Consider the following 13,386-nt stretch of genomic DNA (forward strand, 5'->3'; position numbering starts at 1 on the left):
TCTCAAACCTTCTTAAACCTAGGCCTCTCAACCACTTGACGCTTGATATTCAGTTTGAATACGCGCTATAGGTTCTTTCCTATATCCGCCGTCCCAGTGAAGCTAGTGGTGCTGAGCCGCAAGCCCGTTCCAGCGCACGACCACATCCCACATGACTGGTCCAGAAGGAATGATAGCTGACAATGATTTGATCGTCCTCCGTTTAAGGCTGCCTCAAATGTAAAAGAAAATGTGACCAGGAAGTTTTAGTTCTTCAGGAGCTAGTGTTGCATATAAACAGATGGTAATCAGCAATAGACGTTCCCGTGAGTGTCGATTCTCTCCTAAGATGACTAGCCAAACAGGCCTCAACAGCACGAAGAAATGTGATCAAATCTCCGGTAGCCAGTTGTACCCTGGTGTAGCATTTTCAAAAGTATCGGGGTGAGAATCCGCCAAGATGTAGGTAAACATGCTCAAACGCTAATTCACTTTTTACAAGGCTTTCACAGACGACCGGGGCAGTACGCAGAGCATGAATAAGTACATAGTCGAGCAAGACTCCTTCCTTCATCACTATCAGGACAATCAGTAGTGGCCCGTGGTTCACGCGGCCCAGGGGTTCACGATAGGTAGCGAGTAAACGTCGAAAGGGGTTTGCTGTCCGACAAGTGCGCTTCGATCTTGGAACTCCATTTTGCACAGACAACAGGCATGTATGAAAAGAGAGCCCACAATTTGAGGGAGAGTAACAGCTTACTTTGTTGTGGACAACAAAACCAGTCGGATGAATCGGGTCATATTTAGATATTGATTTCGAATCGTTTGTAACGGCAAAGTTTCAAGGACAGGACGTCGCTTGACGTAACCATATAGGAACGCGACCCGAGGAGGGATTCCGGTCTAGAAGGGGTTGTGGAGAAGACTTCTTCCAACTCCGTCAACTGTTAGAACAACGGCATGCGCATATGAGATCCATACTCTTGCCGTTCCTTGGTTTCAAAATTGTGGCGCATTCCACCGGCAGAATCGTACTTCTCAACACGCTTGTGCAGCATGACAGACCCTACAGGGTTATATCACACATACAAAACGCTGTATTCAAGCAAACCGACATGGTTATAAGTCAGTGATACCTGAGAGGGAAGACTATATTCGCACATCTACTCCATTGTATTCTGCAGGTGATGTGATGCGAATGATACCGCAACGCAAAGGCCGAGGTGGCACAATGTTCGAAAACGTGCAGTTCGACGTTGTGGAGGATTTAAGATATTGTAAGCGCGTCTAGACCAAAAACTGTTCACTGAGATCCCCAGCAGCTAAGGATCAAGAAACTAATATAGTTTGAACTTTAAGAACTAGTTCAAAACTCCGAGGATCTAAGGCGATTCTAGTCAAGAATCATTTCTCCATTCGTATGCCTTCTAGATGCGGCGCTGGCAACCGGTGTTTGGCGGATACTGGATCATGATTGGTTGTTGGGGCCACTTCCGGCCAATCAGAGCTCGCTTCGATGGTGAACCGGCAAGCCCGTCGCTGTGTGTTGTAGCAGTGCCCAACTGCCAGCAGTAAAGCGGTTCCGGTGCGGGATATCGTCTAACAAGCGCAACATGGGTGTCCTTGTTGGGGATTAACTTTACGCATGAGGTTAGCGACACTGGCTAGAGATGACCTCTTCAAAAACCAAAACCGTCAAGGCTCTACTGAAGTTGTTTTAGTTTGGAAGTCATTCACCTCGGAGGATAACCCCAATTAAGTTCAGTCAGTTCACCAAAAGTACGTTTATTCCAGTAGCTACAGTTCTGGTTACCGAATACTGGAACAGCGAGAAAGGCATAGCCAAGCAATGGAAGCAAAGACGCGATCAGTTAATAGCTATCAAGTCAGTCCAGCCAGATGATGCTAATATGGTTTAAACCCAACCTTTCATGCTCAGTAGGTTTGAAAGACGTCTAGAATTGTGCGAAGAGAATACTAGATCCTCAAACCTTCGGGGGCCTAAACCCTTCGGAGATTTCTATTTCACGACCCTATTCGCCCTACTGTGGCACAGTCGGTCACAAAAACTAGCGATAAACCCACCTTCACTCAAGTCACTAGGTGCATGGATAAAATTATCCTCGAGCTCCTCCGGTATGCGAATCCATTGGACTCCGTGACGTGGAAGCAAACGACACAAGATAGGAACGAGAGCTGGAAAACGGAGGGCAGAAACAGAGAGAGTCGGCACCAGCAATGTACACAATCAGAAAATGGAGTGTGAAAACGCAGGGCGTTAGACGCGAATGCTGGACCCCGGGGGAATAAGCCTGCAAAAGGGGGTGGCGTGCAACGCATAACATGAGGGAACCCCGCGGGGGGATTCGTTGTAAGAATCTAGGAGACCTCTCACGACACAATAAAAACAGTTTTACGAACAACGATTGTCCCCACTTCTCCAGTATGAAATACCTTTTGCTTATTACTCAAGATACGCTTTCTGATGGCAGTTAGCCGGGAGTCTGTCACGCAGAAAGCAAGCAAAACTAGATTAAACCGACACAGCGCAGTGAAAACTGTGGGATGGTTAGCTTATTCTTGACCTAAAAGCTGAAGCCATTTAGCAAGCCGATCAGGCTTGCTTTGCTAACGGTTAGTTACTCAACCAGCACTCCATAGACAACGAAGGTTAGACAGGGCAATCAGAACCTTCTCTTTCCAAAAAAGGCGAACACCCGTTAGCAATCAACGAAGCCGTTCTGTATGCCATCTTTCCCGGGGTGACGGCTTTTCCAAGCACCATACCACCGATCGGGGAAGACGAACCTCAAGGGGAGGATTTGAATTTTAGAAGGATCGCTGTGAACGAACCGTAGCCCAGAAATTCATCGCCAGGTGAGAAAAAGTCTCACAAGCACACCTGTAAATAACATTAGAAAGAGCAGAACAGTAAGCGGAGGGTGCACAGGACAAATGATAGTTCTGACAAGAAAAGTGGACAGAGGCTTCCTTTGATTAGGCTTGATGGAAGAAACATCATCGCATGAGTTCATATTAAGACTGCGAGTCGTGACTGACTAAAAGTAGACCAGATATTCAAATCCAAGCTCAAAAATGTGACCGAAAGATGTTTGTCCCGAAGACATTCGTATAACAAGATGACCTAGAGCTGTCCACATGGTAGATAAGCTTGCAGAGGGGCAGGCCGACCAACGTTTTCTTTGTATTTCTTGTTACATGGCTCCCTCGTACAAACACCAGACATAAATCTTATCCTTGCGTTCAAAACACATGCTGAATACTGTTTTATTTAGACTAATCCATCCGTCCAAGAAGCTTCTTACTAAAGGATGCCTCCCGACTGAGAAATTCGACCGTAGTTCCACTGAAACCGCTACCTCGGAAGAGAACACCTTCCGGCACGACTGAAAAAGAACAGATTAAATGAATTCACCCCCCCCCTAACGAAGACTTAAACATAGCTTCACCGTACAACCCCTATGAGGACACGCGGTTCACGACAGAATTACGGTTGCTCGAGTCATATTGAGAACGGGTTTACACGACACTGAGATGAACTCCCCGTGGTACGAGAAACCAAAAAAAGTCGCAAAAGACGACATACAAAAGAAACCATAACACAGGTTGTGCGAGAGAGATCATTTTTGACAGTAATGATTGTAGGCCCTAGGTGAGCTGAAATCCCAACGATGAGCGGAGTTGAACTGTTAGTGAACATCACATCACATTCAGGTACAAAGGAACGTGCGATACGAGTAACAGAGGGGGGAAATGCAATAAACAAAGCTGCGTGAATTCGGCTAAAACCTTGTACGTACGAGTGCACACAAAAATTCAGGGACGATAACAAACTGACGAACACACTAACTTCACCGGGGGAACAGCGAGTGGCACGATGTTACTTCAATCGTGCACAGTAGTATGCCAAAATTAACGCTTTGCACGGTGCACCAGTGTGACCCACCAAACAAGCAAGCAAAAATAAGCAACCAGTTTCGATAGAGACAGACCTGTTTAAAACGTCCGTCAAACTGTTGATGGACAGACTTACTGACAGGGGACCGGATGTGATAGCATGCGTGAATTGTGTGACAGCAGGACAGTAGCACCACAATGATGGTCAGCCAATAGTGGTGGAATAGTTCAAGTTTCAAATGCCAAACACAAGTTCGCAGACAGCGTCCAACACCATAGACTCGTGCGATACGCATTTCACAACAGCGGTGAAACTGTTGTACAATAGGTCTCGCCTGCTGACTGACTGTCGCCTGATTTTATTGCAAATTCAAAGTCTCCTCACTACTGACGGGCATTCGAAGCCGGGTTGGACAGTTTGAAATTCCAACCAGTGGAAATGGAACAACACAGAGTAGCTGTAGCTTCATGAAAAGGTGAACTGACGAACGCACCACTAAACTGTCACGGAAATGATGCTCGAAACTGGCTTAACCGTGCCTACTTATCAAATATCTCAGAATGTCGTAGGCATCAGACTCCTATGATAGGAGTCCAACTAGGCCGAATGCATAGAATTTATCTCCGACACATGGCGGTTCAAACAAGAATAAGGATAGCCAAACATCATGAACGTTACCAATTCATTTTAAAGTGGAGGGGCTAGATGGCCCAAGTGGTTACAGCGCGAATTTACTGACCGAAAGGTCCGTGGTTCGAATCCGACCTCTGCCTCTCGACTTCCTCTGTCTAGACTTGGGCAACCTGACAGTATCCCAGCCCTGGTGCTTCCTTCGGGGAAGCATGGCAGTTAGGCACCGAAAGGGTGCTACAGCTGAACGACGATGCTAAGATGGTTATTGTAGCACCCTGTCAGTGCCCAATGGGGGGAGGTCAGATATACTGCCCAGATGCCCAAGCCTAGATAGGAGCAGTCGAAATGCAGAGGTTGGGTTCGATCCATGGACGTTATTATTAAGTTAGTACGTTCGCGCTTTATCCACTGGGCGATCTGATGCAAATAAGCAATACTGACGCAATTATCACTGCTGATATACACTGCGACGGCACACAGACCTGGCAGAACTTGTACATGTTGATGTCCATCCACGTGGATCGGTGACGTGTCAAACAACTGTCGGAAACTTATCAACTGTGCCTCGACTTCACGCTCCAGCTGAAAGATAAGGAAACCACGTCGATAAGTTGTTACAATAACAAACAGGAAGCGACAAAAAATGAAGAATTAGTGGGCAAGGAAAATCCCACATCCCAAAAGGAACTTTGTATTATAAGCCCTTAAGCATAAGAAGCACAGCGTCAGGATGGGCGAAAAGTTATTGAACTAAGGGGAAATACTCAATGAACTTTCTTAGACGTGGTGATGAACGCGTTTTTCGGGTGCGAAATGTCACTGAATGGCGATGACCTGAAGGTCTCATGATTGAAAAGTAAACTCATAGCTGAGCTAACTGTCAGCCCCAGTGATGCATACCTAAATAGACAAATGTTTGTCACATGAGAAAACCTCAAAACAGTCAGGCGAAAGATCCGCTCCGACGGTGTGTGGCTAGACTCTGTACGAGTTCGACGGAAGACAAATATGGATCAAGATGTAACTGGAACTGATTGATGGATCGAAACCTTGCGGTGAGACTAAATCGGTCAAGGATGAAAGTTAAGCGCCAGTATGTATTCGGTCAGCTGTAAAACACCCTTTCACTGCCTAGCTTCCATGCCACCCAAAGGAAGCACGACGGCTGGGATACTGCCAGGTTGCCCAAACCTGAACAGGTGAAGTTGAGAGGCGGAAATCGGGTTCGAACCACGGACCTTCTGATCAGTAAATTCGCGCCCTAACCGCTGAGCCATCTCACCCAGCTGATAGAACTTATTGGTGCAATAGTGAGGGAACAGAAAGCTACTGCATGAAGAGGAACATCGACAGTCATCCTCGTCTTCAAAAAGGGTACGCGGATGCTGTGTGAAAACCACCTTGGTACATGAATGATAGCTGTGACACCAAAGGCGATCTCTAGTCTTAACCTTCGAAGACTGTGTGAATACAGGAAGACACATACGTGAAAAACAATCCGCAAGAGACAACATCGACTATACTTCCACTGCTTCCAGCAACGAACTCTTATTGTCCTCCTTTCCTTTGACTTTGTGGAGCGTCAGGCACTATGGCAGTGGAGCAATGGTGTCCCCCATAAATTATTGACTCTCCTTAAGGAGCTGTACACTAACCTCCGCGGACGTGTGAAAGTTTACGGTAAGCTCTCGTCTGAATTCACCACATAAAGTTGTGTCATGCAGGGCTCCCGTCTTTCACGATTCGTCCTCAACTTCGTCATTGATTCGATAATGAGACTCACTATCAGCCTCTAATACCTGTGGCGTCAGAGCGCTCTCGGGGCATTCGCTCACAAATATCGAGTACGCAGACGACATAGCTCTTCTTGGATCTGACGCTGTCCTGATCCAAAAAATAATAAATAATCTAAATAGTTCTGCTCCACGGTTTGACACGCGCTTTACAACTGCAATGTGCGGAGTGCTTCAGCGAGACTGGACGGACTTGAACCCCAACCTCACGTCAGAGAATCGGCCTGTTGAGGTTGTAGACCAGGCGACCTACCTTGGTAGCTGTGCCAGTCCTGACGGTCTATACAAAGACGGTATTTCCATCCGGATCAGGAAGGCTAGAGCGACTTTCGTGAGCCGCGACGCAGGCATGATATCAGTTTACACGTCAATGGTCAAGTCTAAAATGTAGCGATGCGGCCCATGTTATCATATTGATCAGAAACCTAGTCGCTGCGCGCCGAGGGCGTCGAAAGACTTTCCGTGTTTGACTATCAGAGCACTGTCCGCGCCTGGTGGGTCACCGGAGTAATAATACTGAGGTACTTCGAATGTTTTTTCGAAAGAAATCAATGCTATATATATATATATATATAAAGGCATACACAGAGAAATCGGGTTCGAACCACGGACCTTCCGGTCAGTAAATTCGCGCCCTAACCGCCAAGCCGTCTCACCCAGCTGATAGAACTTATTGGTGCAATATTGAGGGAACAGAAAGCTACTGCATGAAGAGGAACATCGACAGTCATCCTCGTCTTCAAAAAGGGTACGCGGATGCTGTGTGAAAACCACCTTGGTACATGAATGATAGCTGTGACACCAAAGGCGATCTCTAGTCTTAACCTTCGAAGACTGTGTGAATACAGGAAGACACATACGTGAAAAACAATCCGCAAGAGACAACATCGACTATACTTCCACTGCTTCCAGCAACGAACTCTTATTGTCCTCCTTTCCTTTGACTTTGTGGAGCGTCAGGCACTATGGCAGTGGAGCAATGGTGTCCCCCATAAATTATTGACTCTCCTTAAGGAGCTGTACACTAACCTCCGCGGACGTGTGAAAGTTTACGGTAAGCTCTCGTCTGAATTCACCACATAAAGTTGTGTCATGCAGGGCTGCCCTCTTTCACGATTCGTCCTCAACTTCGTCATTGATTCGATAATGAGACTCACTATCAGCCTCTAATACCTGTGGCGTCAGAGCGCTCTCGGGGCATTCGCTCACAAATATCGAGTACGCAGACGACATAGCTCTTCTTGGATCTGACGCTGTCCTGATCCAAAAAATAATAAATAATCTAAATAGTTCTGCTCCACGGTTTGACACGCGCTTTACAACTGCAATGTGCGGAGTGCTTCAGCGAGACTGGACGGACTTGAACCCCAACCTCAAGTCAGAGAATTGGCCTGTTGAGGTTGTAGACCAGGCGACCTACCTTGGTAGCTGTGCCAGTCCTGACGGTCTATACAAAGACGGTATTTCCATCCGGATCAGGAAGGCTAGAGCGACTTTCGTGAGCCGCGACGCAGGCATGATATCAGTTTACACGTCAATGGTCAAGTCTAAAATGTAGCGATGCGGCCCATGTTATCATATTGATCAGAAACCTAGTCGCTGCGCGCCGAGGGCGTCGAAAGACTTTCCGTGTTTGACTATCAGAGCACTGTCCGCGCCTGGTGGGTCACCGGAGTAATAATACTGAGGTACTTCGAATGTTTTTTCGAAAGAAATCAATGCTATATATATATATATATATAAAGGCATACACAGANCGCATACACTGACCACACGCAATAGGTTGTGCTGGCTTGGTCACATGCTCCGTATACAAGGCAATCGACTTTTTGAAACAGCCATATTTGCACAACCAGGCGAAGAGTGTAAATGAGCAGCAAACATCGAAAGCCATTACTATTAAACTCAGCTGTGCTAGTCATTGCCATCTCCGTGGATGTGGACCACGAGATAGGACACATCAATGGTTAGAGGCATTGCCAAACATGGCATAGTCACGTGCTCAACGGCGTGCATGCGTCCAAACTGTTGCCTGTATTGCACGGCATCCTTTCCTGACCTCCCCAACGAAATGTCCACTAATACCTCTATATTGACGCATCAATTATTTAGGCTAGAAACCCAAATGCGCAGTCATCTATCCTATCTGCCCAGAACACCGGTGAACGCAACACTTAAAAATAAATACACTCTTTTTTCATTTGGTGATGATGACGTGCAATACACGCTTGTTCTCACTGCCGAGGGGACGGCCACGTACTGAGGACAATAATTCGCTCTACTGACTAAGCAATTTGTTCGTGTTTCTGGACCTCTTCCAATGGAAGCTGTCCCGCGAGGGTCGAATACATTTTCATGACCCTGAAGCGCTCGTTTGCTGGAAAAGTGCTGGAATAGTGGTGGAGGTCCCCTAAAACTCATAAACGTTTATCTATGTTACTGAGACACATAATTAGGGGAAATTTGGGCAAACGGTATATGAGGTGCATTTCACATAAGCGCCACCGGACAAACGTGAAGCAAAATTTGGCTAAGGTTAGCGAACTAAACTAGTACGCAATATCCATCAGTGACCAAACAGAAAAACAAAATGATCGGTTAATAAAATGAAAACGCACGTGTTCCAAGTCAACACCACAACCAGAAGTCAGACAGGCACGCAAACCATGTTTACCCAGGAGAAGTCCATCCCCGTTGACCAAACTATGCACCTGGTGAGCGGGACTAAGTGGGATACCTTCAGTTAGGTTGATGTGAAGACCTTTTCAAAAGCAAAAAACAAATATGAATCGGTTAGAGGTTGAATTTCCAAAGCAGTGGCGTCGATAAACCACATTTAACATAAACAGACAAGTGCTTGAAGCGAGAGTGATGTGACTTCCAATAGAGTGAAGCCCCAATGAGACCATCATTAAGATGGGGCTCAGCCCAACATGGTGACTGTTTTGCTTCGGGGAAGCAAGGAATGATAGGAAATGTTGTTTCGTACTCTCCAGGCGCTTGAACTCCCTATAGGGATCCCGTTTGAGACGTGCTGTATACTTTGGGACGGTCGTTGGGCGAGATGGCCCAAGTGGTTAGAGCGTGAATTTACTGACCGGAGGGTCCGTGGTTCAAACCCGACCTCTGCCTCTCGACTTTCCCTGTCTAGGCTTGGGCAACCTGGCAGTACCCAAGCCCTCGTGCCTCCTTCGAGTGGCATGGCAGCTAGGCACCGGAAGGGTGTTACAGCTGAACGATTTTTTTGGGTCGGTCGTTCGCAAACTTTGTCCACTCAGCCTACAACTTTCGTACAACACAAACTAATCGGGAGTAATATGTTTAGGTTCTGTGCTGCCTAGAAGTAGCACGAATTTTCGAACTTTGGGAGAGAAGAATTGTAGCGAAAACCGTTCTGTCGAGGTGTCCCTCGTCAACCGTAGAGTGTGCGATCCACCTGAAGAGAAATATCAAAGAGAGTAAACACCTATCCCCCCGTTGCTGTTTTGTGTGCTGAACGTTTTGACCACTACATAACACAGATACTATGCATTTCAAGAGACAATTTGTTCCTTACCCACCACCAATTCTCTTTAAAGCGCATGTGTGGGTTTGAAATCCCAACAAACGGTTTTCACTGTCCTAGAGTTTTCTTGCAGTGAGACACTTTCATGAGGAAAAACGTTTCTTGAAGCAAGTTTCCTCCTGTTCTGGGTCCAATGGACTACGGTAAGGCATCAGCTTATCAAACCTATTCTAATAATTTTTTGGCCACTAAAAAGGACAACGTTCCAGTGTCATTTATTATCAAGCGTTTGAGGAGCGTACTGAAAAATTCATACATGAATGCGGTTCGGTAGAGATCATGATCCAACTGTGATGACTGGCTTCTTAGATGGTCCGAATAAGACTACACATCGATTCAACCATCTCCAAGGCCCGGGTCACATTTGTCAATTTGAGACACCTATGGCATTAGTGTGGTGTATCCCTGAATCTCAAGGGACGTGTGTCTCAAGCCACAATGCTCTTTTTTCTGTTGTATGGCTATGATACTTGGCCTGTCGGAGCATCGGAACTAAGACATCTTCAGGTGTTCGACACGCGTTGTCTTAGGACAATAACTAGTGTGGGTTGGTGTAGGCGGGCCCGTAACGAGGCAATAAGGAAGTGAGTTTTTGGTTGTGTAATGGGGACTTCCATTGAAGAATAAGTTCAGCACCAGGAGCTGTGTTGGTTGGGAAATGTGTTGCGCGTACCTACCCATCGTTTGCCGGAGAGAGTGCGGTTTTCCATGCCAAACTCAGAGTGGCGGAAGCAGAGAGGTGGGCAACCCTTGGCATGGCAGAGGGGTATGAAGGAGATCACGAGACGTTTGGGTACTGTCTGTGTTGCTCACTTTCCAGGATGGTGACCGCGTGACCCCCATTGCGCCTGGTTAGAGACACTACAAGATGTGCCTGCCAACCGATGTCAGTGGTGTTCTTCTTGTCCGTTTTTATTCAGACTGCCTGACTGAGTGTCTGGAGGTGTATGCACCTCGGAATGATTGTAGTAAGCTAGCACTAAGTCCCTTCCCAGTTCACCTTTATTATTTTCTTCACAATAGGGCTTTCAAATAAATTATTGTTGTATGTCAGTGAAGCATCGGTGTTGAACACTTATGACATGCTGTCGATGATGATGATGATGCGCATCAAACAAAAAATAGAAGTGAAAGTTTAGGATGTATAGAGTTCGCAGATCGGCTCACGAAAAAAAGGTGATACATGCTTGCTAAGAGCACCAATACCGGTAAATCACCGCAGCAGCGATGTTGGTATGTAGCCTTTGATGGGGGCGGTCCATCCGCATATCAGATGAACAAGAAACTTCTATGTTTGGTTCTTTCAAAGTGTCAACAAACACGATTTGCCGTCCAGTTTTTCTGTGTCCGAACGCTAATCTGGAATGCTCACTTCGTCGATAATTGGCTGACTGTTGAGACATGGTGACCAGAATCTCTATCAGCAAAATAAAAAAGTCATCACTCAGCTGCAGCACCTTTTCGGTGTTTAGCTGTCTTGCCAACGGAAGGAGGCACAATGGCTGGGATACTGTGAGGTTACCAAAGGCTAGACAGGAGTAATCAAGATGCTGAGGTTCGGTTTGAACCACGGACCTTCCGCTCAGTAAGCTGGTGCCTTGACCACTGAACTATCTCGAGCAAAATATTGGCTCTGTGGAATCAAGATGCGATTAGAATTATTTGACCTAATGAAGACAATGGAGTTCATTCGGTTTCGTGTAGACCAAGCTGCAATATTAGTGACTGCATAAAATACTATCCGGTTGCCCAGACCGAAATCCACCGAAGCGGTGGATTTTCTCAAGAGGTTCTACTGGGGGTAATTGGTTGAAGAACTTAACCCGCAAAACAGCAAAGCACTTTGTTAGAAGGAGCGTGTCCAATATTTTCGGCCGCAGAAGAGAAGAGGAATGCGCAAAATGACTAACCAGCAACGCCATCATGTTGGCTTCGATTGCTCAACACGCTGACGTTTCCCATCGTTGTTGGTTTGGAATCAATATTTGACCAGCTCCCCCAGCCAGCATATAAGTCCTCGGGAGGTTACTTCTCGCAAACGAGCCATAGTGCTCCCCCTTGATGAGAGAACACCACGAGAGAAGGTTCTGGAGAGTGACCTCGCATCGCAAGTGACGGATCTCTCACTAACGAATGATAAACTGGACTTTTAAGAGTGGCTTCGTTTGGGTCGGATGGAGTAGGCCGGAGGGGCTATATTTAAAGCACAGCTGTTAGTATGACAACGATTCAGTTACTCGCCGCTTCACACGAATTGAAATTCATACGAACTGTAACCGGACGACCAGCATATCCGTACCGTCATGAAGGCTGTGCCTCAGTGAGGAGAATCTATGTGCGAACCGATATGTAGCACTTGTAAACTGCTCTTTACGAACTGTACCGGACGACCAGCATATCCGTACCGTCATGAAGGCTGTGCCTCAGTGAGGAGAATCTATGTGCGAACCGATATGTAGCACTTGTAAACTGCTCTTTTTCATGCTCAGTATCATCTTTTTTCCCCATCATTATCAGTCTCATCGCTGTACAAAAGTTTGTTTTACTGAAATACAACCGCTACCACCCGCTCGTTGGCTCCAACGTGACTTTGAGACTTTTGCTGAGTGACTGTTGTTGTGACCGCCGGTTGGCTATATTTGACCGCTGCTAACACCAAAACGTGAACAAACATTTTAGCTACAAACACTGGACTAATATATTCACACTTGTGGAATAATATTTCGATCACCGGAGATCTGGAATACCAGGAAGATAGAATTATTCTTGGTGTGGTGGTTCAACGGAATACGGAACTACGAGATCTCATTTTGAACTGTGAGTCAAGATTTACTTGTATTTTTCTCATTGTGACTTTGTATCTGGCTCACATTAGTAATTTGCTTTGTTCACTAGAGACTCCATAGGGCCGTTAACCACTACAGATGCGAAGGCTTTAGAGGATTGACGATGAAACTTCGTGCAGCAAAGAAGTGGTATTTACTTCTATTGGATGCACGACTATCACCCCTGGCTCGCTGTCTTTTACTACCGAAAGATTACTTTTAAGGACCCGAGGGAACTGGTGGGAGACGGCTGTTCCTTTCCACATATAATATTATCTGCTACTTAAGCAAATTTCTGTTGAAGAGGCTGAGCCAACCGCTGTGTCGTAGAGCCGTTTAAGCTTAGCGATAGACATCCGTGATCCTTATAAATCCATTGATTCATAGCAGTGCGGTAGCTCTATATAGGTGTTCTGGATTTACCGGTTCAATAACAGACCACTGTGCTGGGGCTGCTGTGTGCTTTCGAGGCAATGCTGGCCTCAAATCGCTACGAGGACTTATGGAGCAAACGCACAGTATCGTCAGATATGCCTATTTCTATCTTCGGCGACTACAGTCACCGAAAGCGACTGAAGATATTTTTTGTGGCTGATAAATTTATCTCATATTGCACCAGTCTACTGTTTCGTGCTAGCACCATCCGATTCGAGGATGGGAATCGAACAGATG

General features: G+C 46.3%; 1 protein-coding gene across 1 annotated transcript in view; it reads right to left on the bottom strand.

Annotated features, from left to right (window-relative positions):
- Window positions 1–13,386, bottom strand: part of T265_14542 (hypothetical protein) — a gene marked incomplete at both ends in the record, with an annotated part of 21,896 nt that overhangs the window by 6,228 nt on the left and 2,282 nt on the right. The window contains 3 exons of the mRNA XM_009174123.1: window positions 2,065–2,175; window positions 5,014–5,113; window positions 8,943–9,085. Coding sequence (XP_009172387.1) covers window positions 2,065–2,175; window positions 5,014–5,113; window positions 8,943–9,085 — 354 coding nt within the window. The remainder of the gene's footprint in view (window positions 1–2,064; window positions 2,176–5,013; window positions 5,114–8,942; window positions 9,086–13,386) is intronic.

Source organism: Opisthorchis viverrini (assembly GCF_000715545.1).
Source record: "Opisthorchis viverrini unplaced genomic scaffold opera_v5_214, whole genome shotgun sequence".
Lineage (NCBI taxonomy): Eukaryota > Metazoa > Platyhelminthes > Trematoda > Opisthorchiida > Opisthorchiidae > Opisthorchis > Opisthorchis viverrini.